Source organism: Gymnodraco acuticeps, unplaced genomic scaffold, assembly GCF_902827175.1.
Source record: "Gymnodraco acuticeps unplaced genomic scaffold, fGymAcu1.1, whole genome shotgun sequence".
NCBI lineage: Eukaryota > Metazoa > Chordata > Actinopteri > Perciformes > Bathydraconidae > Gymnodraco > Gymnodraco acuticeps.
Genome location: NW_022990646.1, coordinates 1197907 through 1222309, shown reverse-complemented (window position 1 = coordinate 1222309; position 24403 = coordinate 1197907). Strand labels below are relative to the sequence as shown.

Here is a 24403-nt window from a genome sequence, read left to right as displayed (position 1 = left end):
GCCAGGCTACGGGTGTGTGTGTGTGTGTGTGTGTGTGTGTGTGTGTGTGTGTGTGTGTGTGTGTGTGTGTGTGTGTGTGTGTGTGTGTGTTTGTTTGATTTTTTTTTTTTAAATGTTGAAGTTAAATGCATCAATCTGCTGCACTTTGAGCACAAAATGAATTTATGGATACAGCTCTCAACACTCAGATGAAAGAGAGCTGTATACTTTTCAATAATCCAAACATCTTTAGAATATGATCACAAGCAATAACAAATCATTTAAACTTGTTTATTCTTGTCTTATGAGACCTATAGTTAGTATTCTTTCTTTTTATTTATGCTCCCCTTTCAAACTGTTTTTTTTTTTACTGTCCTATAGTACACATTGGAATGATAAATCATAAACGTTTGGACTTTGGACCACCAAAGTCAGTAGGCCTATTAGGGGGGCACTGGAACCGCCCCTGATCATTTTGTAAATTAAAAAACTGTGCTGGCCCTTTAAGATTAGCCTTCCCAAAAACCCATCGGAGACAGTAATAGAAACATACAATAGAAGCAGAAGTAATGCTGCAAGTGTAGGCTTAATGACTAAGTAGCCTACCAACTGAGTCCGACACATACAATAGCGCATCACTAAATTACGGACATCACCTGACGCGTCACACGTTAGGTTACGATTACCTGAGGAAAACAATGAGAAAGCAGATATTTGACACTCAGGTAGACTCGCGCGGATTATAATGATTAACAGACGATGACAGCGGCATTAACTCTGAATTTACACCGAACTTTATTAAAGAGAACTGTCGTGTAAGCAACGACTCGTTAACAGCCTCGTTGAATCCAGCAGTTATTTTTTGTATTGTAGCGAAAGTGCGTTACCGTGAATGTCTAAATTACCAGGAAATGCCGGCGTGTCGGTGCTCGGGGACAAGTCGCTGGAGTTCTACCGGGACCCGGTGCGCTTCTGTCGGCAGAGAGTCGAGAATCACCGGAGCAGAGTGTTCCAGTGCCGCATACTGAACAGACCAACTGCCTTCATCTGCTCGGTGCAGGGCATGAGAGAGCTGCTGTGTGGTATGTGGTGTGTGTCGGTGTGTTTATTAGTGTGTACGCCACAGGTGAGCATCTGCATCATCAGAGGACCGCTCAAAGTGCGTGTTTGGTTGCCAACAGCAAATAAGACCGTACAAATAACATTTTAAGTGAAGGGCATTATGGGTAATTTAATTGCAGATGATTTAATATTTATTATTTAATTCCACTCATGGCAATTATTGTAAAACAAAACATACACATTAAGCAATTTGATGGAAAGGAGCAGGGAGAAGAACATCTTATTTAGCTGCCCCTCATTAAAAAAATAAAAATGGTCTGTCAGTCACAGCTGCTAACATATAGGCCTACACATATAGCTTTTTGGTTTAAGTATATGTTAACACACAGACATATTACGGTGTAATAGTGTATCTATTGAGCTCATATTGTCTCTTTGTCTCACTAGCCTCAGGGTAGTGAGACAGATTTAGGTCTCAGGCCAAGAAAAAAAAACAGAAGTACCAGGAAAATCCCCCTATATATGGAGTAAAAATCACCCTGAGATTAGTCTGATCTGTCATGGGAAAGACACGTGATATTCCTGGAGAGAAAAAATGGGGGTTGTAAAGCTCTATTAAAATGTGCTACCCTTCAAAATAATGTATTAGTTGTACAACAATATATAATAATGATATTAATTAATTTCCTATTTGTAATAACATTTTAAAATTAAAATATAAAAGCAAAACTAGAAAATCATCTACTGTAGAAATATAAGGGGGAAATAGGGGGTTAAATGAGATGAGGTAATGCATTTGTTAAAATAACATAGCTTTCCCAAACAAAATCCTTGTGCCAGAGGTATAATACAAAGGAGTTATACATTTAAAAGGTTTAACATTCAGTAAAACATATTGCATGACATTTAAATATAAGAAAAAGTAAGATTGCACTTAACATTTCAGTTGAGTTGTTATAAACTCGTTCTACCAGGGCGGTGGTGGCAAAGTCGATAGGGTGTTGGCTTGGCAACTGGAAGGTCACCAGTTCAAGTCCTGGCAAGACCAAGTGCCGAGGTGTTCCTGAGCAAGGCATCGTTCCCTACACTGCTCCCCGGGTGCCGTTCAAAATGGCAGCACACTGCTCCTAACACTAGGATGGGTCAAATGCAGAGAAACAATTTCCCCATGAGGGATTAATAAAAGTCCATCTTCTTCTTCTACCAGGATTTACCTTAAACACAGCCTTAAAAAAACGACTTTGCTTTTCATTTATTATTATATTCCTTGTGTAAACATACTGAAATCATATACCACAAGTATTTCCAACCATGACTTTATTTTTGATGTCATGTGTTGTAAAAGGATGTATTTTGCATTATTAAATTCTGGTATTTTGTTACGTTAGAACTGGATATCTGTTACACTTCCATCTCTCTTTTTTTACATGCGCACCATCTGCAGTAAACAAACTCTGACATGGGCATTGTGTGTTTGATACACTGAAATTATGTGTGTGTGTGTTTCAAAAAAAATGTACCTTGTGTGTTTCAGAGAAATCCAACTTGTTTCTCAAGGATCCAACTGACTTGATGACCAACATGTATGGTGACACCGTTATCACCACAAATGGTAAACACATACACATGCAAAAACACAAATAGCTCAAACCAGAGCTTTCAACGTAGCAGAAATGTGTTTTACACTAGAGCAAGTTTGAGTGATGTTACACACAAAAAATACATAGGTTACTGTATGACTATCATACGAAAAAATATTCTAAAGCAGACAGTACTTCCCAAGATGCATCCACTGATGATTCGAGCCTAAAAGACGAAATGCCATGTCAAAATCCACAAAAAACAAGTGCTTAAATGTAGATCTTCAAAAATGAGTCATGTGCATTTGTCTGTTTTAGGTGAGGAGGCATGTCTTCTCCGTCTGTCTCTCTCCAGCCTGTTCACAGGAAGTTGTTTGAAATCATCAAATGATTATATCACCAGGTATTGTCACTCGTTTTTAAAAAAAAGTAACAACATTATTTTGTATTATATGTTGTTGATGTGAATTACTTTGTGTTTATGTATGTTTGACATGGTCTGCAACACAAATTTTAGGAAGAACTGACCAAATGTTAGATCTATGTGTCAGGGAATAATTTCCAAGGCCCATAACTTTGACCCAGTGTATCAGTTTAAACTGTCCTGACTGAGCACACGCACCTGTAACCTGGGCTGCTGTGCTCTGTGTGTTGTCTCCCTGTTCCTGCCTGTTGGCATCAGCTGATAGAGGTGTTATGGTTCTATCTTGTTATGCACAATGTTGATTATTCTCTCTGAACTAGCTAAATACATGGTTCTGGGGTAGAGTTCTTCAGAATTGATTGTGGCATCTCTACCGTGTGGTCAAACCTGGCCCATGACATGTCTTGTGAATTCTCAGGCCGAAGCTCCAAATAAACCATCAGTGTTTGCCATCAAAGCTCCAGCTCTCCTCGTGTCTCGTGTGTGGAGCAACAAATCCCTAAAATAATTATACTGTGTAACATATAATGATTGAAATGCTGGTTTATCAAATGTTGCTTATTTATTGTCATAATGTACGGGATGTTGCAAAATGCACTGACAGTACATCATTTTGAAAAAGACTCTCTTGGAACTACTTCAACGTGTGTGTTTTCCAACTCTTCAACTCCACAGTGTGTGTGAGCGCTGTCTGAAGGACCTCTCTATCAGGTAACACAAACCTCCACCACTCTAAAAAGCATTCACATTCATTCTTTAGGCACATATAAAGCAGGACTGCAAATGGTTTAACAAACTAAATATAAAATGTAGCTGTAAAAACATTTGTAAAAACAGCAAGGGCAGAAAGGTGGCGAGGACATGTTAAACTGTGTGTGTGTGTGTGTACACGCTGAGTAAAAAATACAACTTCATGATGTGTGGTTTATATTTGTATTTGTTCATTATATTCAAGTAACAGATCGATATGTGTGTGTGTGTGTAGTGGGCAGCCACAGTGTGTGTACTCTGCCTTTAAGCGTCTGGGGACAGAGTTGGTGTTGGGCCTTTTTCTGAATGTTCGAGCGGAGGAGCAGCCTGAACTCTTCCAGGACATCAGTCAGCTCTGCACCCTGCACTGGCATGGTAGGGACACACTCATATGTTGTGTATAGATAGTTAGATAGATAGGTACTTTGTTGATCCCAATTTGGGAAATGTTTGCATTGCAGCAGCATAAAAAACACAAGGCAATGTACATAAGAGAAATGAAGGCACACGAAATAAACAGTCCAAAATATTTCAGAAATTGAAATAAAATAGCATAACAAATTTAAATATAAAATACAAAATAAAAGATGAAAAATATATATACATATGGAATTTATACAAGTACACAAAAACAAAACTAATACCCTTTTATTGTGTACAAATAAGCAGCTAGGTCAGGATGCAACTACCCTGACCTTCCTAAGTGCTCCCTCTGATAGAAAGTAAACTGTTGCACAATATCCTGTTTTTAGAGCAGTAAGACAAAAGTAAGTTGGCGTTGTTGTTCTGCAATACATTGTTGCAAAATCTTCAACTTCCCCTCTTTTATTTCAGAACATTCAATTATGACTGTTTTCTGTGTGATTTTTCCTATCTTTATAAGTTTGCTGAACTCCTCCCCTGCCCCCCAGGTCTGATCTCGGCCCCCGTCAGCCTGAAGGTTCCTCTGTGGTCGTCTGGTTACTCCACAGCTCTGGACGCCAGAGACAAACTGATGGATATCATCAAAGACAAACTGGAGAATGACAAACAGGGGTGAGACTGCAAATGTTGCACTGGACTGTCTTACATGCACAGTTCCTTTTTTAAGGTTGTTGATCTTCCTCTGCTTAGTCTGCCCTCATCATACTTTTAAACTGAAACCAACTTTTCTTAGTTTTTACGGGTACTTGGAAACATGACTAATATCAGATATTTTGATACTACTTAAAGGTCACCTATTATGCAAAATCCACTTTTCATGTCTCTTCTACATCAACATGTGTCCCCTCTGTGTAAAGAGACTCTGAAAGTTTCAGGAAAAAAGATTCACTCACTTTTTGTCCTGATCCATTCATATAAAAACCTGTCTGAAAATGAGCTGATCAGATTTGGGCCACTTTATGATGTCATACATTTTTTTTGGCTTGTCTAACCATTAGCCAATCACCAACCACCAACCCCCCCCCCTTATCACCTGAATCTCCTCCTCGACCACCATTGTGTTCTTTTTAACCACATATCTCTCAGAGGGGCGTGGGGAGTGGCTCCTTATTTTCATCTAAAGTAACAGACAGAGAATCAGCACTTTGGAAACAGGGCTGAAACATAGGGGATTATGGTATTTGGAGCCAAACACTTCAGAGACATGTTTTGTATATATCGGAGAACTGTAATATATTGATGAAAAACAGTATAATAGGTGACCTTTAAATCTTATTGGTAAAATCTGATGTTTTGATGCTTACTGCTCAACTTAGTGGCATTTATGCATAACTATACCCCCTCTCTGCCATAAATCAGAGGCCTTTCATCTCCTTTATGTGTGGATTCTATATAATTACTGTGATAATTATTGGTAGTGATTTTTTGATATGGAATTTTGATCTCAATAATGTTCCCTCCTCTCTGCTCCTTCTAGGTTTGTCGGCTCCCTTGGTTCCTTGCCGCTGCCAGACTCCAGTTCTGCCTCCCAGCATCTCCTGCTGTTCATCTCAGCTCTGATCCCTAAAGCTCTGGCCTCGCTGCTCACCTCCTTCACACTGGCTCTCAGTGGAGACCAGCAGGTAAACAAACAACGACTAAACTGTGCTTGCTGATAGGAAAAAACGACAACAAATTATTTATTTTTCACCTGAGCAAAAATGTGGCCTATGGAATAACTATAAATCCGTGCCATACATTAACTAGCCCTTTGTCTTTTAGCTTTTAAATGACATGAACATTTACCTCCTTGTCCACGAGCAGACCCGCCACCGACTATTAGAAGACCCTGATTACCTGCGCTTAGTGCTGCTGGAGGTTCAGAGACTTTGGCCTCCTTTTATTGGTGGACGAAGAATAGCTGATAAGGTAGGACTGTTCACCTGGTGGCACAGTGTTTATTTGTATGTGTTGTTGAAAAAGTATTGATTACTTCTTATCCTTTGTTAAGGTCCCATGTCATGCTTTTCCGGTTATTACCCGTCCCCTTGTGTGTTATGAAGGTTTTTATGCATGTAAACGGTCTGCAAATTCACAAACCCTCAAAGTATACCCTGTAGCGAGTAAAACTCTAGCACAGAAAAGACCTGTCTATGCTGCCCCAGAACGCCTCGTTGGGGATTTCTCTTTTTCTTCCTGGGTACAGTGACGTGACCATACCCAAATGAACCAATCCGTGGAGCTCCTCACACACAAACACACACACACACACACACACACACACACACACACACACACACACACACACACACACACACACACACACACACACACACACACTCTCAGCGGCAAAACTGTGGCGCGCTTATACTGTAGGTGCGCCACGTTTGGGGGTGCGGGTGCTAGTGGGGCCTCGCAGATGGGGGTGCTGCAGCCCCCTCCACACCCCCCCCTTCCCGCATCCATTCGCGATGTCTCGCTGTCTCGCAGATCCCACGCAGCAAGCAGAAAATTAACCCAGCTCACACTGTCCCCAATGGGAAATCAATGTGATTTTGGAAAATTGCACAATCTAAATCTATTCTAGCATACCTCAACAATAAAATTATGATCAGTAGAAATGGCCATGACATGGGACCTTTAACTTTGAGAGATCCAGTATTACTTATAGGACCTTCTCTTCTATGAAGCCATTTTACAATCAGATTTGGTCTTTACAAATAATTGTCTGCACTGCACCCAATGTTGAAGCGTTAAGAATTTAGGTTTTGAAATGTTTTAATGGCCATTATTGTTGGAAAATGTACTGCTACTTAAGTCTTTTAAGGGTGTTGAATTAAATGAATGACACAACTAAGAAGTTTAACATTAAATCATCACAGGGTAACTTAATTTCTTCCTGGGCAGAACCTGTTCTTAAACTCACTTTAGTGTTAAAAGTCCTCCTTCTGTACACATTATGAGAGTCTTATTTGTTCCTTTTTATGGATTTATTTTCCCCTTTATGTTTAGCGGTTTCTGCCTCACTCTCCTCTCCACTAGATGGCGACATCACATGTTACTGTGTAGATAAAATGATCTACTGTCAATGTCTTCTTACTTGTGTGTTCGGAACACTACCAATTGTGAAACACAAACACATTATAGTAAATATTATAAGTCCTGCACTAAATAATGCCAGATGGTCAATCTTACTTTCAGTTAATAGTGATTTCTTCAGATTTATTTGAGACTTTTCCTTTTGGAACGTTTTTCTGCAGGTGACAGAAAGTGCAGTAGAACATGTACAACATGTACATGCCTTGTTTATTCTAAAAAGCTCCATGCAGCCATAATATCCATTTGTTTACTGACTTATTATCTATTTAAGTTTTTAATATTCTCGTTTATGCGTGCTATACACATAAGCAGCTGATATTCCGTAAGCCTACTGTATATTTGTTCTATATACATTTGTATTAATTAAAGTGATTGCTTTCTGGTTTGACACCAACACTGTGAGCCAATAGAATCCCAAATGTAGCCAAAGTCCCGTCTCTTTATTGGACTGCTGCTAACCCTCGCTCTGGCTCTGTTTTGATCACGACCTCATCAAACAGACTTACATAACAGCCCAATCAGAGCAATCGATCCGTCTCTGCGATTGATTGGCTCCGCTTCCCCGGAAGGAAGGAAGGGTGTGGGGTGGCCGGAGCTTGGCGGTGGGATTGATGTGCGCTGCTGGTGACTCTGTGAAGCCGAGTGGAAAGTCATTTGTCAGTTCTGGCAAACGCACCAGTACACTCTGATTCCTGACAGACTCATTGGGATACTGGTTCCTGACTAGTGGGTGTTAGAGAAGAAAGAAGTAGGAATCCACAAGGGTCAGGATATAGAAGAATATACAAAAATGCAACATGGATTAGTTATTATCAAGGGGGGAAAGAGTTCAACAATATCTCTGCTGGATCAAGTAGACAATATAAAAATAGTAGATGTACAAAAGTAGCTCTTTTTAAGACTACTTACAGTTGCAATTGATGACAAAGAGCCAATATTGCCTACATAATGTAACCAAATCCAGATTAATCAAATCCTTTTTCTTTATCTTTTTTTATAGAATGTTTTTATGTTCAGCCTTTATTGATGCAGGGGGACCTTATCATTTATTACGATTACCTTATTTAGGATTGTTTTTCACTTAAAAGGATATAACAAAGTCCTTTTTTGATCCAAGACAAATGTTTCTCAATGAGGACATATTATGCTAAATTGCAGGTTCATTTTTGTATTTTGTGCCACTACTGTAATATGTCTCCATGCTTTAATGTTCAAAAAGCTCTTTATTGTTCTCATACTGCCTGTGCTGCAGCACCTCTTTTCACCCTCTGTCTGAAACCAGAACTCAGTTTGCTCTGATTGGTTAGCTAGCCGACTCATTTGTGATTGGACAACCCAGACCCGGCGCCAGCACAAATCTACAGAGAGGGCATATGATTTTCATGGGAGGGCACACAAAACCGCCATGTGCCGTGGCCAGTGGCGGCGCCAGAGATTTTCTTTTGGGGGTGCTGTGGGGTAGCTTGACGTGCTCAAACATTTAGGGTTTCCCATTAATGTCCTGGGCGCTACAGCTGAATTTTCTACTGCAACACTCCCCACACGCACATACACAGTACACCCGCGACTTCTACAATGAAGGCTCGATAATCAGCTCACGGCATATAGGTGTAAGCAGGGGTAAAGTGCTATTTCTTTTTAGTGGGGGGTGGACCTAAACTCCTGGGGGGTCCGGGCGCATGCTCCCTCGGGAAGATTTTTAAAAAAATATTGACGTTAAAAGCATCAATCTGGTGCACTTTGAGAGCAACATTAAGAGATCTATGGATACAGATCTCAACACCCATATGCAACATAACTGTAAACAGATTTTCTTTATGGATATTTTACTAATCACTCCCCTTTTAAACTGTATTCTTATTTTACTGTCATAATATAGTATTTCATAACTGATTTTCATGTCTTACTCTTATATTAATATCTGACATCACATACATCGTAGCATTAAAGTTCACAGCTTATTTATAATAAAAAAAAAAATATATATCTTTTTTTTTATTTTATAAATTAAAAAAAACGTGTTTATTGGGGGAGGGCAGGCATGTCAAATGGGAGCGCCCTGGCCCTCTGGCGCCGGGTCTGGGTCAACCCCTTAAAGATTTCTCACCCCTTAGCCAATCACGTTCAACGTGTTGGAGCGCTAGCCAATACAAGTGCGACTTCAGCAATTTCAGTAGCCCTTGTTTAATTGACATTTTAAGAGTTTTAAGCATGTTTTGATGATTATATCCTGGAACAAAATTATTTTTGCCAGATAAGAATGACATGCAATTTCAAATCTTCATTACTACACAGTTATGTTTTAAGTTACATAAAATGATTAACAAGGATCCCAACCAGAAAGAGTTGCCCTCACCTCTGACAATACCTTTTTTATAACCTCAAATACCAGTGTTACAAAGAAAAGCAAGTGTGATCTGGAGGGTAAAGAGTTTATGAGATGTTAGTGTGTGCAGGGAGGCATCTAGGAAAGGCAGAGATTATTAGTATTCACGATAAGGGTGAAAAAGTAGAAGCTTCATCCAGGTGGAACTAAAATATGCAATAGTGTGTTTACTGTGCGTGCGTGCGTGTGTGTGTGTGTGTGTGTGTGTGTGTGTGTGTGTGTGTGTGTGTGTGTGTGTGTGTGTGTGTGTGTGTGTGTGTGTGTGTGTGTGTGTGTGTGTGTGTGTGTGTGTGTGTGTGTGTGTGTGTGTGTGTGTGTGTGTGTGTGTGTGTGTGTGTGTGTGTGTGGTCTAGCATTACTATACTTGTGGGGACCTAAATCTGTTTACATGGACTGGCTTCCCTTATGGGGACAAATTGGAGGTCCCCATGAGGGGAATCATTAATTTTAGGGTGAAGACTTGGTTAGGATAGGGTAAGGGTAAGGTTAAGGGTAAGGGTTAGGGTTAGGCATGTGTTGGTTATGGTTAAGGTTAGGATAAGTCTCCAGGAAATGCATGTAAGTCAATGTAATGTCCCCTGAAGTGATGTATACATGGTATGTGTGTGTATGTGTGTATGTGTGTGTGTCTTAGAACAAGAGGGGAATTAAGGGCAACAAATGGGTAAGTGGTCTTTTTGCCCCTAGGTGAATCCTTTCAATAAAAAGCTTAGTGAAAATACACTAGGGGACATTTTATTAAAAGTGGAACAAATGTTTCATTTAATATGTTATTAAAAAAAGGTTTTTTAATAACATATTAAAGCATATAAGTTGCGTTATTGCAGGTAACATTGTGTTTACATTTTCTAAAATGTCATGACAGACACACCTGCTTTAAAGTCTTTGAAATACAAGCGCTTTGATAATAAAAGGTAAACAAAAAAATGCTAAGCACATTAGCAGTACGTTTATCCAACAAGGTTCAGTAATGGTCATTTAGGAGAACATCTTACTTTCCAACTCTCAGTGAATTATCAGTTTTCAGAATAGGATATAAAAATGTGATTTCTCCTTCTGTGTGTGTTTAGGACTCCACGCTCGCAGGGTTTCATGTCCCAAAGGATTACGGGGCGATCTATATCAGCCACTCCGTCCACCGGGACCCGGAGGTGTTCCAGCAGCCGGACGACTTCCTGCCGGAGAGATGGAGCGGGAGGTAACGAGCTGAGATTTGTTGTTTAGTGTTTCCGTTTATTAAGCTTAGACCTCATATCGGATATTGGATTGTGGTACGTACTCCTTATAGTAAAGAGATACAGAGTTAATACATTCAAGATAAAGGAAAAGGAAACACAAGTAGTAATTGGAATTCAAAAGAAAAATGTATGAGGTTTAGTGTTTTGTATATTATACCATTTATACACCAATCGATGTTGATGAACCCATCAAAACAAGAACAATATAATCCTCTCTCTCTGTGGGTATTGTGATGGCACTCAATACAAATCTATGCAGCTACAGTCTATATAAAATGGATTAATATACAATACACCGTGCTGAGTTATATATTTGACCATGATTTTGCCCATTTCATGAGTCCTGATCAGATTGCAGGTTGGCAACAGTTTGTGTTTTTTCTAGATACATGAAATGACATCTATTATCTAGTATCTATCTAGATATCTATTATCTAGTCATAATAATATTTCCATTCAAAGCAGACTCATAATATATTCAGTCTAAGTGTCTAGACTGCAGCTTGCTTCATGATTCTGTATTGTAAAATCACCCCACATATACGCACGCCCACATTGTTGCCATGGCAATCGATAAATTAACACAAATATGACGGGATCACTCTCACATATACTGTAGTGCACGGTGAGATAGCTATAACGATTGGATTTGAGGAAAACAATACTAAGGACACACATGTTAACAGTTTTAGTTTTTTCATCTCTCACTCGTTCTGCTACCTGCTCTGGTAAAAATGGAACCTAATATTTACCAGTTAACTCTCTCATTGAACCAATTTTCTATTCATCCACTCCATCCATTCACCTTTTTATTCTCATTCATGCTTGTTCATTCAGGCGACAGAGCAGCAGGGTGGGGGGAATCTATGAATGTATGTATGTAGGTAGCTGCTGCCATGGAAACTAGTCACCTGACACCTTCTTTACCAATAGGGATTCCCCCAGGTGTGTGTGTGTGTGTGTGTGTGTGTGTGTGTGTGTGTGTGTGTGTGTGTGTGTGTGTGTGTGTGTGTGTGTGTGTGTGTGTGTGTGTGTGTGTGTGTGTGTGTGTGTGTGTGTGTGTGTGTGTGTGTGTGTGTGTGTGTGTGTGTGTGTGTGTGTGTGTGTGTGTGTGTGTGTGTGGGTGTGTGTGTGTGTGTGTGTGTGTGTGTGCAGGGTGGGGGAGAACGATATCCTGTGGAGTCGGATGGTATGCAGAAAAATGAGTCAGAGATGATCCTATCCTGCTGAGTGATTCCTCTAAAATAAAAATGTCCTCTTTTAGTCTGGGGCTTCCCTGTTAAATATAACCACTAAAATCATTTTAGTGGCATTGACAAGTAAAAAGAAGCTCCCCCACACACTTTTAACTTCATCAGTTTAGGCATTTTTTTCCCCCATTATCGTAAAGCAGTGTCTGATTGTCCTCTACTGCTTGGTGAACATTTTGTCAAGGTCAAACAATGATTCAGTTTATAGAACAACGATTTATTTTACAATTAAATGTGTTCTTCAGCCAAACCTAAATCACTAGGTCACAAGATGGATATATCAAGGTCAAAAGTACATTTCCTTTTTTTATTATTATTCATCCATTCAAGATATTCTTTATAGCCTCAAAATTCTTTCACTAAAAGATGATTTATGAAATACATTAGAATAATAATATTTGAAAAATACATTCATTATTATATTTGGAAATGCATTACACTTTAAATATATAGATAAAGGAAGATATTTGTGCTGATCTGCTTATGCATGACATAATTAATGGTAATGGGTAACATTTCAAATTGACTGAAGTCTATGTTAATGACATAAATCTATGAATGGATAGACGGGTAGCTGCTGCCATGGTAACTATCTACCTCATACTGGTTTTTACCAATGGGGATTCCCTTTGCGCTTTGTGTTGGTGAGGGGCGTGTGAGTGTGTGTACATCCTGCCCTTTCCCTTGGGATGGGGTTTAGAAATGAGTCATAGGAGGCATTATGATGTAAACTCTAGCAAGGATGTAGAAAAATATAACAAAAATAATAACAAACGTAACATTGGCATGCCCTAAAATTGTGTTCATAGCTCAAAACATGATACTTCAGGATAAGTCTTGTGGTCAAAAGCTATTCAATTGAGCCACACTAATGATCCTTCATTACAATTAATAACTGTTAAGTTTGCTTTAATCCCAGATGCTGCTGCCGTTAAAACTCATCAATAATTTACTTGAAAAATATTTAATTAATCATGAACATTAAAACAAACTATCGTTTATATTTGCACCTTATTACCTGCTATATTTTATACTTTTGGGTATATTCATTTCATTTCAACTTGTCAGGCTGTTTGAATTTGATTCTAATTATTATTTTTCTTTACATTTATAATAAGGACGATGATTTTGATATCAACACAAAATTGATAAACTCAATACTTATTACCCCAAAAATGCCCTCTTTGGTCCGTTTGAGTATTTCTTTACTAAAAACGAAATTGTTCATCCTATTTTTTTATGGAATCCAACTATATCTGTGAGCTGTTTGACTCTGGGATGGGAGATAAAATAATTGTATATGCAGGAGTTTAGATTTATATATTGTTCTAGTATGTGTTCTAGTATGTGTCTTAATTGCTGCTCAAACCAGTGCATCTCCCCCAGGATATTCCTGTCTCTCTGTCTGTCTGTTTGTTTGCTGTATGTACTCTTCAAACCCTCTAATTACCTTCCGGTCTGTTTCCCTTTCCTCCTACCTGCCTCTTTCTCTCCATCTGTCCGTCTTCCTGGAGACTCTCTTCCTGTCTGCCTTGATAGTTGCCTGGCTCCTTTCCTTGCCACCTGGCCGTTTGACTTAATGACTGCAGTCCTGTTACATAACAAGCCCAACCTACAATAACTACATTTAACCACATCATCTGTGTGTGCTTCTGTGCCATAATTGCGTATATTGTTTGCTCGTGTGTGTGTTGTATCATCGGTCTGTGTGTTTGTGTGCTTTTCCAGTTGGAGGCTAATAGTAGAGCCGGCAGGTTAACATCCTTTCAGCCAAACGCCCACACAGGCTCCGGCCGTAGACAAATGGATCGGAAACCAAACACTGATACAAATCCAAGCTACTGCAGCGGGTTGTGTTACTAGTTTTAAATACATCTCAGAACATGGGAGTTTCCTTTTTGTCTACACAAAAAAGCTTAAATTAACATTTAAATATCAGCAAATATAGCAAATTATATTTTGGTTGCTAGATACGTTTTTCTCCCATTCTATAAATAAACCACTGTATGCATTTAAGTCCTTTTAGAATGTTACCATGGTTATGTATAGGTATGTATTTCATGGGCTGTGTTTTAATGGAAGAATATAACTGTACGTATCATTCAGGAATTGTTCTATTCATTTAAACTTTGTAGACATAGGTGGAAGAAGTACTCTGATCCTTTCCTAAGTAAAAGTAAACATCTTAAAGCCTTATAATACTCCATTACAAGTAAAATCCCTGAATTTAAGAACAGCGACATTTCCTTCAAGTATCAAAATAGTATTCAGTATGCAGAACGGCTCATCTTTCAAATCCTGGTGAGATTAGTAGTACAAAACGGTGTCCTATCATATTATCATATTATGTTTTTTAATATGTAAATAGTAGCTACTAACTATTAGTGTTGAATGAATGTAGTCTAAAAAGTAGTATGAAATTGAAATACTCAAGTAAATCAAAATAGTACTTACGTAAGTGCGAGACTTGAGTACATTTTTATATTTATAATCCATCACTGATAGTAGATCGGATGTTTTATTTTACAAGTTTGTAATTTCCTAAAATGTCCTTAAAGTTTGCTAGAAATAATTAAATGATTTGGTACAGTATAAATTGAGTTAGAATAAGTTGAATTTACAATTGATTACCAGTTACTTTTCAACTTCTTCATTGTATATAGAATTATTTATATATATGTATATATATATATATATATATATATATATATAAAAGTATTTGATCTCTATGAGCATATATGGGCACAAAGTCAGATCTGGTTTTTGAGCATTTTTGACTGTTAAATCCTTCAAAACAACAAATACTTTACAAGAAATATTCAAGGTTATTCTCTGAAGAACCAGCACCTTACCGTGGTAGAGAGGTTTGTGTGCCCTGATGAACCTGGGGGCTGTGTTGTCTGGAACCTTGTGTTCCTGGTAGGGTCTCCCATGGCAAATTGGTCTCAGGCAAGGGGCCAGACTAAGATTGGTTCAAAAGACCTCATGAAAGAAAAAACAAGAAGTGAGGATACCCGGCCCGGAGGAAGCCCGGGGTCCCCTTCTGGAGCCAGGCCCAGAAGGAGGACTCGTCGGCGAGCGTCTGGTGGCCGGGCTTGCCACGGAGCCCGGCCGGGCCCAGCCCGAAAAGGCAACGTGGGCAACACCTCCGCTTCTCCGTCCCGCGGGCCCACCACCCACGGGAAACAGCGATGGGGTCGGGTGCGCTGCCAGAAGGGTGGCAGTGAAAGCGGAGGGTCTCGACGGACCAGACCCGGGCGACAGAAGCTGGCTTTGGGGACGTGGAACGTCACCTCTCTGGGGGGGAAGGAGCCGGAGCTTGTGCGGGAGGTGGAGCGTTACCAGTTGGATCTGGTTGGGCTCACCTCTACGCACAGCGTCGGCTCTGGAACCTTACTTCTGGATAGGGGTTGGACTCTATTCTTCTCCGGAGTTGCTCAAGGTGTGAGGCGCCGGGCGGGTGTGGGGATACTCACAAGTCCCCGGTTAGGTGCTTCGTTGTTGGAGTTTACCCCAGTGGACGAGAGGGTCGCCTCCCTACGCCTGTGGGTTATGTGGGGAAAACTCTGACTGTTGTGTGTGCTTATGCACCCAACAGCAGTTCAGAGTATACGGCCTTCTTGGAGACCCTGGAAAGAGTCCTGTATGGGGCTCCTGAAGGGGACTCTTTAATCTTGCTGGGAGACTTCAACGCACATGTGGGCAATGATGGAGACACTTGGAGGGGCGTGATTGGGAGGAACGGCCCCCCTGATCTGAACCGGAGTGGTGGTTTGTTACTGGACTTCTGTGCTAGTCATGGATTGGCCATAACAAACACCATGTTCGAACATGAGGATGCTCATAAGTGTACGTGGTACCAGAGCACCCTAGGCAGAAGGTCCATGATCGATTTCGTTATCGTATCATCGGACCTGAGGCCGTATGTTTTGGACACTCGGGTAAAGAGAGGGGCGGAGTTGTCAACTGATCACCATCTGGTGGTGAGTTGGGTCGAGTGGCGGGGGAAGCCTCTGGATAGACCTGGTAAGCCCAAACGTGTAGTTCGGGTGAACTGGGAACGTCTGGAGGAGGCCCAAGTTCAGGAGGCCTTCAACTCACACCTCCGGCGGAGCTTTTCGGGCATTCCTGTGGAGGTTGGGGACATTGAACCAGAGTGGTCGGTGTTCAAAGCTTCTATTGCCGAAGCCGCGGCGGGGAGCTGTGGTCTCAAGGTCCTAGGTGCCTCAAGGGGCGGTAACCCTCGAACCTCTTGGTGGACACCGGTGGTCAGGGAAGCCGTCCGACTGAAGAAGGAGGCCTTCAGGGATTTGTTATCCTGGGGGACTCCCGAGGCAGTTGCAAGGTACCGACAGGCCCGAAGGGCAGCAGCCTCATCCGTGGCCGAGGCAAAGCAGCGGGTGTGGGAGAAGTTTGGAGAAGGACTTTCGGGCGGCACCAAAGTTGTTCTGGAAAACTGTCCGACACCTCAGGAGGGAGAAGCAGGGAACCATCCAAGCTGTGTACAGTAAGGATGGGAAGTTGTTGACCTCAACTGATGGAGTGTTAGGGCTTTGGAAGGAACACTTTGAGGAACTCCTGAACCCGACAACTCCGCCCTCTATGTTAGAGGCAGAGCTGGAGTATGACGGGGGATCAACACCAATCTCCCGGGGGGAGGTCACTGAGGTCGTCAAACAACTCCACAGTGGCAAAGCCCCGGGGGTGGATGAGATCCGCCCGGAAATGCTGAAGGCTCTGGGTGTTGAGGGACTGTCATGGTTGACACGTCTCATCAACGTTGCGTGGAAGTCGGAAACAGTACCGAAGGAGTGGCAGACCGGGGTGGTGGTTCCCCTTTTTAAAAAGGGGGATCAGAGGGTGTGTGCCAATTACAGAGGCATCACACTACTCAGCCTCCCCGGGAAAGTTTACTCTAAGGTACTCGAAAGGAGGGTCAGGCCGATTGTCGAACCTCAGATTGAGGAGGAACAATGCGGATTCCGTCCTGGTCGTGGAACGACGGATCAGCTTTTTACTCTCGCAAGGATCCTGGAGGGGGCCTGGGAGTACGCTTATCCGGTCTACATGTGTTTTGTAGACTTGGAGAAGGCCTATGACCGAGTTCCCAGGGAGTTACTGTGGGAGGTACTGCGGGAGTATGGGGTGAGGGGGTCTCTACTCAGGGCTATCCAATCTCTGTACTCCCAAAGCGAGAGCTGTGTCCGGGTCCTCGGCAGTAAGTCGGACCCATTTCCGGTGAGGGTTGGCCTCCGCCAGGGCTGCGCTTTGTCACCAATCCTGTTTGTAATATACATGGATCGGATTTCGAGGCGTAGTCATGGGGGAGGGGGTCTGCAGTTCGGTGGACTAAGGATTGCACCACTGCTTTTTGCAGATGATGTGGTTCTAATGGCTTCATTGGTCTGCGACCTTCAGCACTCACTGGATCGGTTCGCAACCGAGTGTGAAGCGGCTGGGATGAGGATCAGCACCTCCAAATCTGAGGCCATGGTTCTCAGCAGGAAAACCGATGGACTGTCCACTCCAAGTAGGGAATGAGTCCTTACCCCAAGTGAAGGAGTTCAAGTATCTCGGGGTCTTGTTCTCGAGTGAGGGAACAATGGAGCGTGAGATGGGCCGGAGAATCGGAGCAGCGGGAGCGGTACTGCAGTCGCTTTACCGCACCGTTGTGACGAAAAGGGAGCTGAGCCAGAAGGCAAAGCTCTCTGTCTACCGGGCCATTTTCGTTCCTACCCTCACCTATGGTCATGAAGGATGGGTAATGACCGAAAGGACGAGATCGCGGATACAAGCTGCCGAGATGGGTTTTCTCCGCAGGGTGGCTGGTGTCTCCCTTAGGGATAAGGTGAGAAGTTCGGTCATCAGGGAGGGACTCGGAGTTGAGCCGCTCCTCCTTCGCGTCGAAAGGAGCCAGTTGAGGTGGTTCGGGCACCTAGTTAGGATGCCACCTGGGCGCCTCCCTAGGGAGGTGTTCCAGGCACGTCCAGCTGGGAAGAGACCAAGGGGTAGACCTAGGACCAGGTGGAGGGATTATATCTCTTCGCTGGCCTGGGAGCGCCTTAGGATCCCCCAGTCAGAGCTGGTTGATGTCGCCAGGGAAAAGAAAGTTTGGGGCTGCTGGAACTGCTACTCCCGCGACCCGACCACGGATAAGCGGGAGAAGATGGATGGATGGATTCTTATTAGCCTCAAAGCTCTGCTGTGGCGTTTGAAACTGCTTTGTTTTCATACTTTATAGTAAGAACAAATAAATGATACTGTACAATAGATGAGACTTCTTTCATTGCCTTGCGACCCATTGAGCATATTTGATTCATATAGACTCATGCTGGACTGCCTTGCAAGACTTCCTCTCTCTCCCTGTCTCAGCCTTGTACAGTATGCTGCACATCTTGCTGTTTCAGGATGAACCTAATCGTACATTAAACCATTAGACAGATGCTGCAGAGAACGCTAACATTCTCCCTTCTCTCTATCTCTCACAAACACAAAGCCTCTCACACACTGGACCCAGACGATACACACGGCTAATGCTTCCTGTTTGCCTTTAATCAGAGCTCAGGTTCCAGGAAGACAGGATGCATTAGTGGTGAGAGGGGAAAGAAGGCCTGCATAAGAAGCCTGTTGACAAACCTGTCGGATGGAAACAACCAGAATCTCTTTTTTAGTATATTTTTTAAAGAAGAATTATAAAGTTAGAGTGATATGGCGGAGAATCAGAGAGTCAGCTTGTGTCAAGTTGTTGACTCAGGCCTGCGTTGTGACGTTTATTTCTGTCCATGTGATTTTCTCTTGATGCTCAAAACAGAACTAACTAGCTCTCCAAATATAGCATTAGAGAGCAACGACTTCAGTCAAGGCCAATGACATGCACTTTGGATTGTCCTATTTATCCAGTTCGAAGTCGTTTCAACATCAGTGTGTTCATCATTTGTAAAACATAATAGACACTTAAAGCAAGATTTTTTTGTATTCTAATTGTTCATTTTGGTGTGGTTGTGGTTGCGACAAGTTCAAAAATAAAGTTATACTCTATAGGTTCTTTTTTATTCTTTGTTGCACCAAGCTCTTCCATGATTACATTTGCAGAAGATTGGGTTTGGGGACTCCCTTAACCCAAGCTTAGCTCAGGCCACAAACACAGATACTGCAGATATATCAGCAATCGCCAATAGGTTGGTTAAAGTTGGCGGGTTAGACAGGGAAATTCAACATATAGTCAAGCCTAGTGTGCTAGAATGTTCCCTTCCCACATCCGCATTCATTTCTGAATGAGATATAAACAAAGTGTACTTCTATTAATGCTGGCACAAAAATGTTTGCATTGCTATCTGTAACCACGTATTTCTTGTATTGCAGGAACGCAGGCCAGGAGCACTTCCTGTGTTCATTTGGCAATGGACCAAGAAACTGCATTGGAACTAAACTTACAGATGTCTTCCTTAAGGTGACTTTATTTCTTTGCTCAAAACCCTGTCACAAACACACACACAAACACACACTGTCTACTAGACTGCGGAAAAGGCTTTCCAATGTGGGGGCAACCCACCTCCATGTCTGAAAGTGAAGCCAAAAGTGGAGAAATCAGCAATTTATGGTCACCATTAGTTCCAAGTCTTCTCCTTAAATACTTAACAGCAACATTGAAGAAAAATAGGAATGTATAACCAAAGCAGAAGTGACAATTGGGAAGTTCTTTGGGAAAACCCTTATATGTCAATTATAGAAGCAACAACACTACTGAGACTCTAGAGGACTGACACAATACGGCAAAGAAGGAAGAAAGATATATATAGGAATAGAGAGGTGAACCGTGAGCACTGCTCATGGGAACGATGAAATGCTTGGCTGTGTGTGTGTTTATAAGTCATTACAGAACGAGAGTCAGAGAGGTACATATTGTCCTGTTGAAAAACACCTGCCAGTCCCCACAGCGCTCTCCATAGCCACCATTGCCTTTACACTCAGGGGACACACATACGCACGTGTGACAACAGGAAGGACAGAGATGTATTTCCCATGTGAGGACGTTCCCACTGGAAACAGCTGTGAATGTGCTGTGGATTGAAGGGTGACACCGACCTGAAAACAAACGGAGACAGATTTCCAAGGTTTTAATTGGATACATACTGAATTGTATGAAACGAGTACTAAACCTATACTACCAAACGTTCACAACACTGACAGCCCGTGCTTTTAAGGGTTGTTCTCTTGCGAAAGATTCCAAATTTCCTTTTTCTTCTTGTCAAAGCAGAACAATTGCATTTATCGGTCAGGATGTAAAGAGAATTCCAACAAATTGCATATACAGTATGACAACAATGTCTCTTAAACACATTACCCACCCTAGCTGTAAAGTATGTTATTTAACAGATTCCAAAAACAGAAACATTATGTTGTCTTCTCAGATTATTGATGAGCAACACACTATGAGGGTGTTACTGCAAGCCATTATTAATGCAAATTGAGCGATGACTCAATCATACACACACACACACACACACACACACACACACACACACACACACACACACACACACACACACACACACACACACACACACACACACACACACACACCATACACACACCTATGAGTCATTGTAAATGTTTGGCCTGATTGAATGGTGCTCCGGTGAAATGTCAAAGCGGTTTAATGATCTGCTCTCTCCTCATTCAGCTCTCCTATTTGTTCAGGACAATCTCATTATTTTAAACTGGATTACGTATTATAGATAACCTAGCTCCTTGTCTTTTATTCCTCAAATGAGTGGGTTGAACGGAATAAGGTATGCCGCACATAACTCTCATACTGATGCTCTCCAAATGGACAGTGGAAAATCCATCTTAATTTTTTTAATTTCTTAAAATTCTTAACATATTCAAGTTCAAAAGTCAAAATGCTTTGAAAAAAATGACCAAAATTCACAACATGTTTTTATCCAACAGTTTGCTCGCCTACCAGCTGTACACAAAGGGAGTTACGTAACTGTAATTACAAGCAGTCTAGCAGCACCATAAATAACCCCTGTGCAACCAAAATAATAACAATTTAATATATCGTTTTATAGGGTCATGACATTATAAAAAAAGACGACAGATATTTACAGCTTCATTTTAAAACCCTAGTAGATGCTTCAGAGGAAAATAAAAAAAACATTCGTATAATATATATACATTTACATCTTATTTTAAATATTTATATTTTTCTAAATTCATTTTATTAGATATATTTATAAATTCCTTTCTTACTTAATGTCATCAGATATTGACCAGTTTCTTTCATATATTCATAAATATTTGATTGCACAGGCTGGTCAACCGTTCACCAATCAGTCTGAATTAATCCAGAAACATGATGTCATCCATGGCAACGGGGTCAAACCGGCTCCCTAAGTCTCTCTAGTAAATGTTGCTCTTGGCAATATTACCAGCATAAGCCAACACTGCTATGTGATAAATGTAGATAAACACACACACACACACACTCTCCATCACCTTGTATTTGCACGAATAATGTTCACATTAACCTGCTCTGTTAGTTCTAACAAACCCCTTAGGTGTAGAGTGTGTCTGATTGGCTGTCAGCAGACTGACCACTTGCACATGCCAACACATACCCACACCCACACACAGTTGGGCGTGATCAGAGTAAAAAAAAAAAGTAGACCACAGGGATCTAGGTCAGAGAAGTGACTCATCGCCTCCTTCCTCCATCCTTCCTCCCACCCCCATCATCACCATCTTTCCCCAAATCCCTCGCTTCTTTCCTCCCCTCCTCCATCCTCCTGTTCATTCATCCTGCTCCTCCCCCTCTATCAGGAACATCCTCATTCTAAAAGTGGAGGGAGGTGGGACAAACTGGGTTATACTGGTGAATGTGATTGCTCTGTGACAATAGGGAATGTTAGCTTTAGTATCATGAGACCTGGAAGCTATTGAGTGAGAATGAAAAATAAGCAGCGTTTGTAGTTGTTCAACTTTATCACAAATGACGTGAGAATTTGATATTAATTGTTGATTTTGTTTCGGGGAAATGTAATTATACAGTCTTATTTATTATTTTGCACACTAGAAGTCAACAAAATAAGCATTGTTATAATAAAAAAACGATTAAATTAAGAAACTGACAATACATTACTTAAAATAAATAAGACAATGAAAAATAATCAAATACTATAAATAAAGAATGATGTAAAGGGTTACTTGTCCTTCCTGTTTAAAGTCAGTTAAGTGTTACCCAGACCTCTCCTCTTTCCTCAGCCTCATATAATGCTTCATACTTACCTTAATTTGTCCTCAAATCTAACCAAAAGCCTCCCTTTTATCTATCAGGATATAATTAATACTATTCTATAAGAAGCATGAATACGTCTCCCGGAGCCACCGGCCAAAGCTTTGCCATAAATGCTGAAATGATCACAGATTTTCAGAAAATGTTTAAGATATGAGTTCAAGTGCTGGGGACCAAATGTTCAGTTTCAGCTTGGCGTCTAAAAGGTGTTGCGTTGCACTCCTACTTTCAAATCTGTAAAATAACATACAACAAACAGAGTGTTATGGAGGCTGTAGCTTCACAAGTTGGAGACGTATTTAGCGTTGGCGGAGTCTCTCGCTTTGCCTTCTGGTTTAACATTTGGTTTTTTCAACTGCTATAACTTGTCACTTCCATCACTGTTGCATTTTAACTCTTGATATCATCCAGTTACATTTAGGTTGGTGCAGCGATAATAAGAAAGCTTGCTCTTTTCTTGTTTTGCTGCCCAGGAAGCGTGCATGTACCTGTTGACTCACTACGACTGGTGTTTGGACCCGCCATCTCAGGACCTCGAGTACAAATGGCTTCCTGTGTCTCGCCCCGCCAACACCCCCACCGTCTCCTTCACCCAACTGGATCAGACGCCATCTGACAGAAGCAACGACACCAGCTAGGGATGCACAGTATGTTAAGAGGTACTGATAAAGAAACAGAACATATGAGCACATAAAAGAAAAGAGCTAGAGGCCTGAATGCCAGTCTAGAATGTGAAGATGAAGCTGGAAAAAAATGTGAACGCACACAGAGGGATTCCAGAAAACTACAAGGCTTTCCCCTGCTGCCTATTATACAGTAATTGTCCCGGGGAAAGCTGAGGAGTGTTCCGGTTTCATTGTGTGTTCTCCTGCCAGATATTTGCAGCTTGATGAATCTGCAACGAAGACAAAATAAATTACCCATAATCCTCATTCCATTGCTGAATCTGACACTGCTAGACAGCATTTTTTGGTCTGTATATAAATTAGTAATTTATTATAATTAAAAGATCAACATTATTAAATGTTATATATTAGACTTTTAGTTTTACTCCGATTCACCTTTCCTTTTAACGTGGTGAAGAGATTGAAATAACCTCCAAATTGCTTTTTTTATGGTAGAAATCATGTTTTTTCCCCACACTGCAGTATCAATATTTAAACCAAAAAAAGTCCATGGAAACACACACACACACACACACACATACACACACACACACACACACACACACACACACACACACACACACACACACACACACACACACACACACACACACACACACACACACACACACACACACACACACACAGAAGGTAAGCCCTCAGACTTCATACCTAACTGCAAACCTGTCTCCCCTCCCCCTTCCACCACCTAGCAACCGACACTGCTTAGCAACAGTTCGTCATACTGACACTGTCTTTAGTATGCAAATCTCACATACACACACACACACACACACATACACACACACACACACACACACACACACACACACACACACACACACACACACACACACACACACACACACACACACTAACCTGGTTATTTTTGATAGCAGTTGTCAGTGATACACTCACCATCTGAATCACATGTAAATATGAGTGTTTGAGAGCGAACGCCTACATTTAAAATAACCTTAGTAACCCTCAATGATTTTTATTAGAACATGAATCATAAACTAATCACAGTTTCTGCTACAGTGATTTGAAAAAAAAATGTTTTAAAGTCCTATTTATTTATATTCAAGTGGTACACATTCGTTATATTATTTAACTTATTGAGTTTGTTTGCATACTTATTTCATTGCTTTTAATATGATTGTTTATGTGGTGTTATGGTTTAATGTACAGCACGAGCCAGTGTAACATTATGTTAGTTAGTATGACATCTCAACTATTATTCTACTAAAAATAAATGTAAAGTAATTCAC

At 41.2% G+C, this 24403-nt stretch overlaps 1 protein-coding gene across 1 annotated transcript; it reads left to right on the top strand.

The window, feature by feature from the left end:
- The first annotated feature begins 510 nt into the window (after positions 1-510).
- On the top strand, positions 511-24403 carry LOC117554749 (putative cytochrome P450 120). Its single transcript, XM_034229239.1, has 11 exons — positions 511-1061; positions 2576-2653; positions 2940-3024; positions 3721-3756; positions 4031-4170; positions 4707-4830; positions 5696-5840; positions 6022-6126; positions 10753-10880; positions 19533-19620; positions 22941-24403. Exons 1-11 carry the CDS (start codon positions 872-874, stop codon positions 23103-23105), a joined length of 1284 nt encoding a protein of 427 aa, XP_034085130.1. The 5' UTR covers positions 511-871; the 3' UTR covers positions 23106-24403.

Bases quoted from the DNA above. Each gene is read 5' to 3' on its own strand.
- LOC117554749 (XM_034229239.1), top strand. From the start codon at position 872: ATGTCTAAATTACCAGGAAATGCCGGCGTGTCGGTGCTCGGGGACAAG. The intron at 3,757-4,030 runs GTAACACAAACC...GTGTGTGTGTAG, and splicing joins CTGAAGGACCTCTCTATCAG to TGGGCAGCCACAGTGTGTGT. The intron at 4,171-4,706 runs GTAGGGACACAC...CCTGCCCCCCAG, and splicing joins CTGCACCCTGCACTGGCATG to GTCTGATCTCGGCCCCCGTC.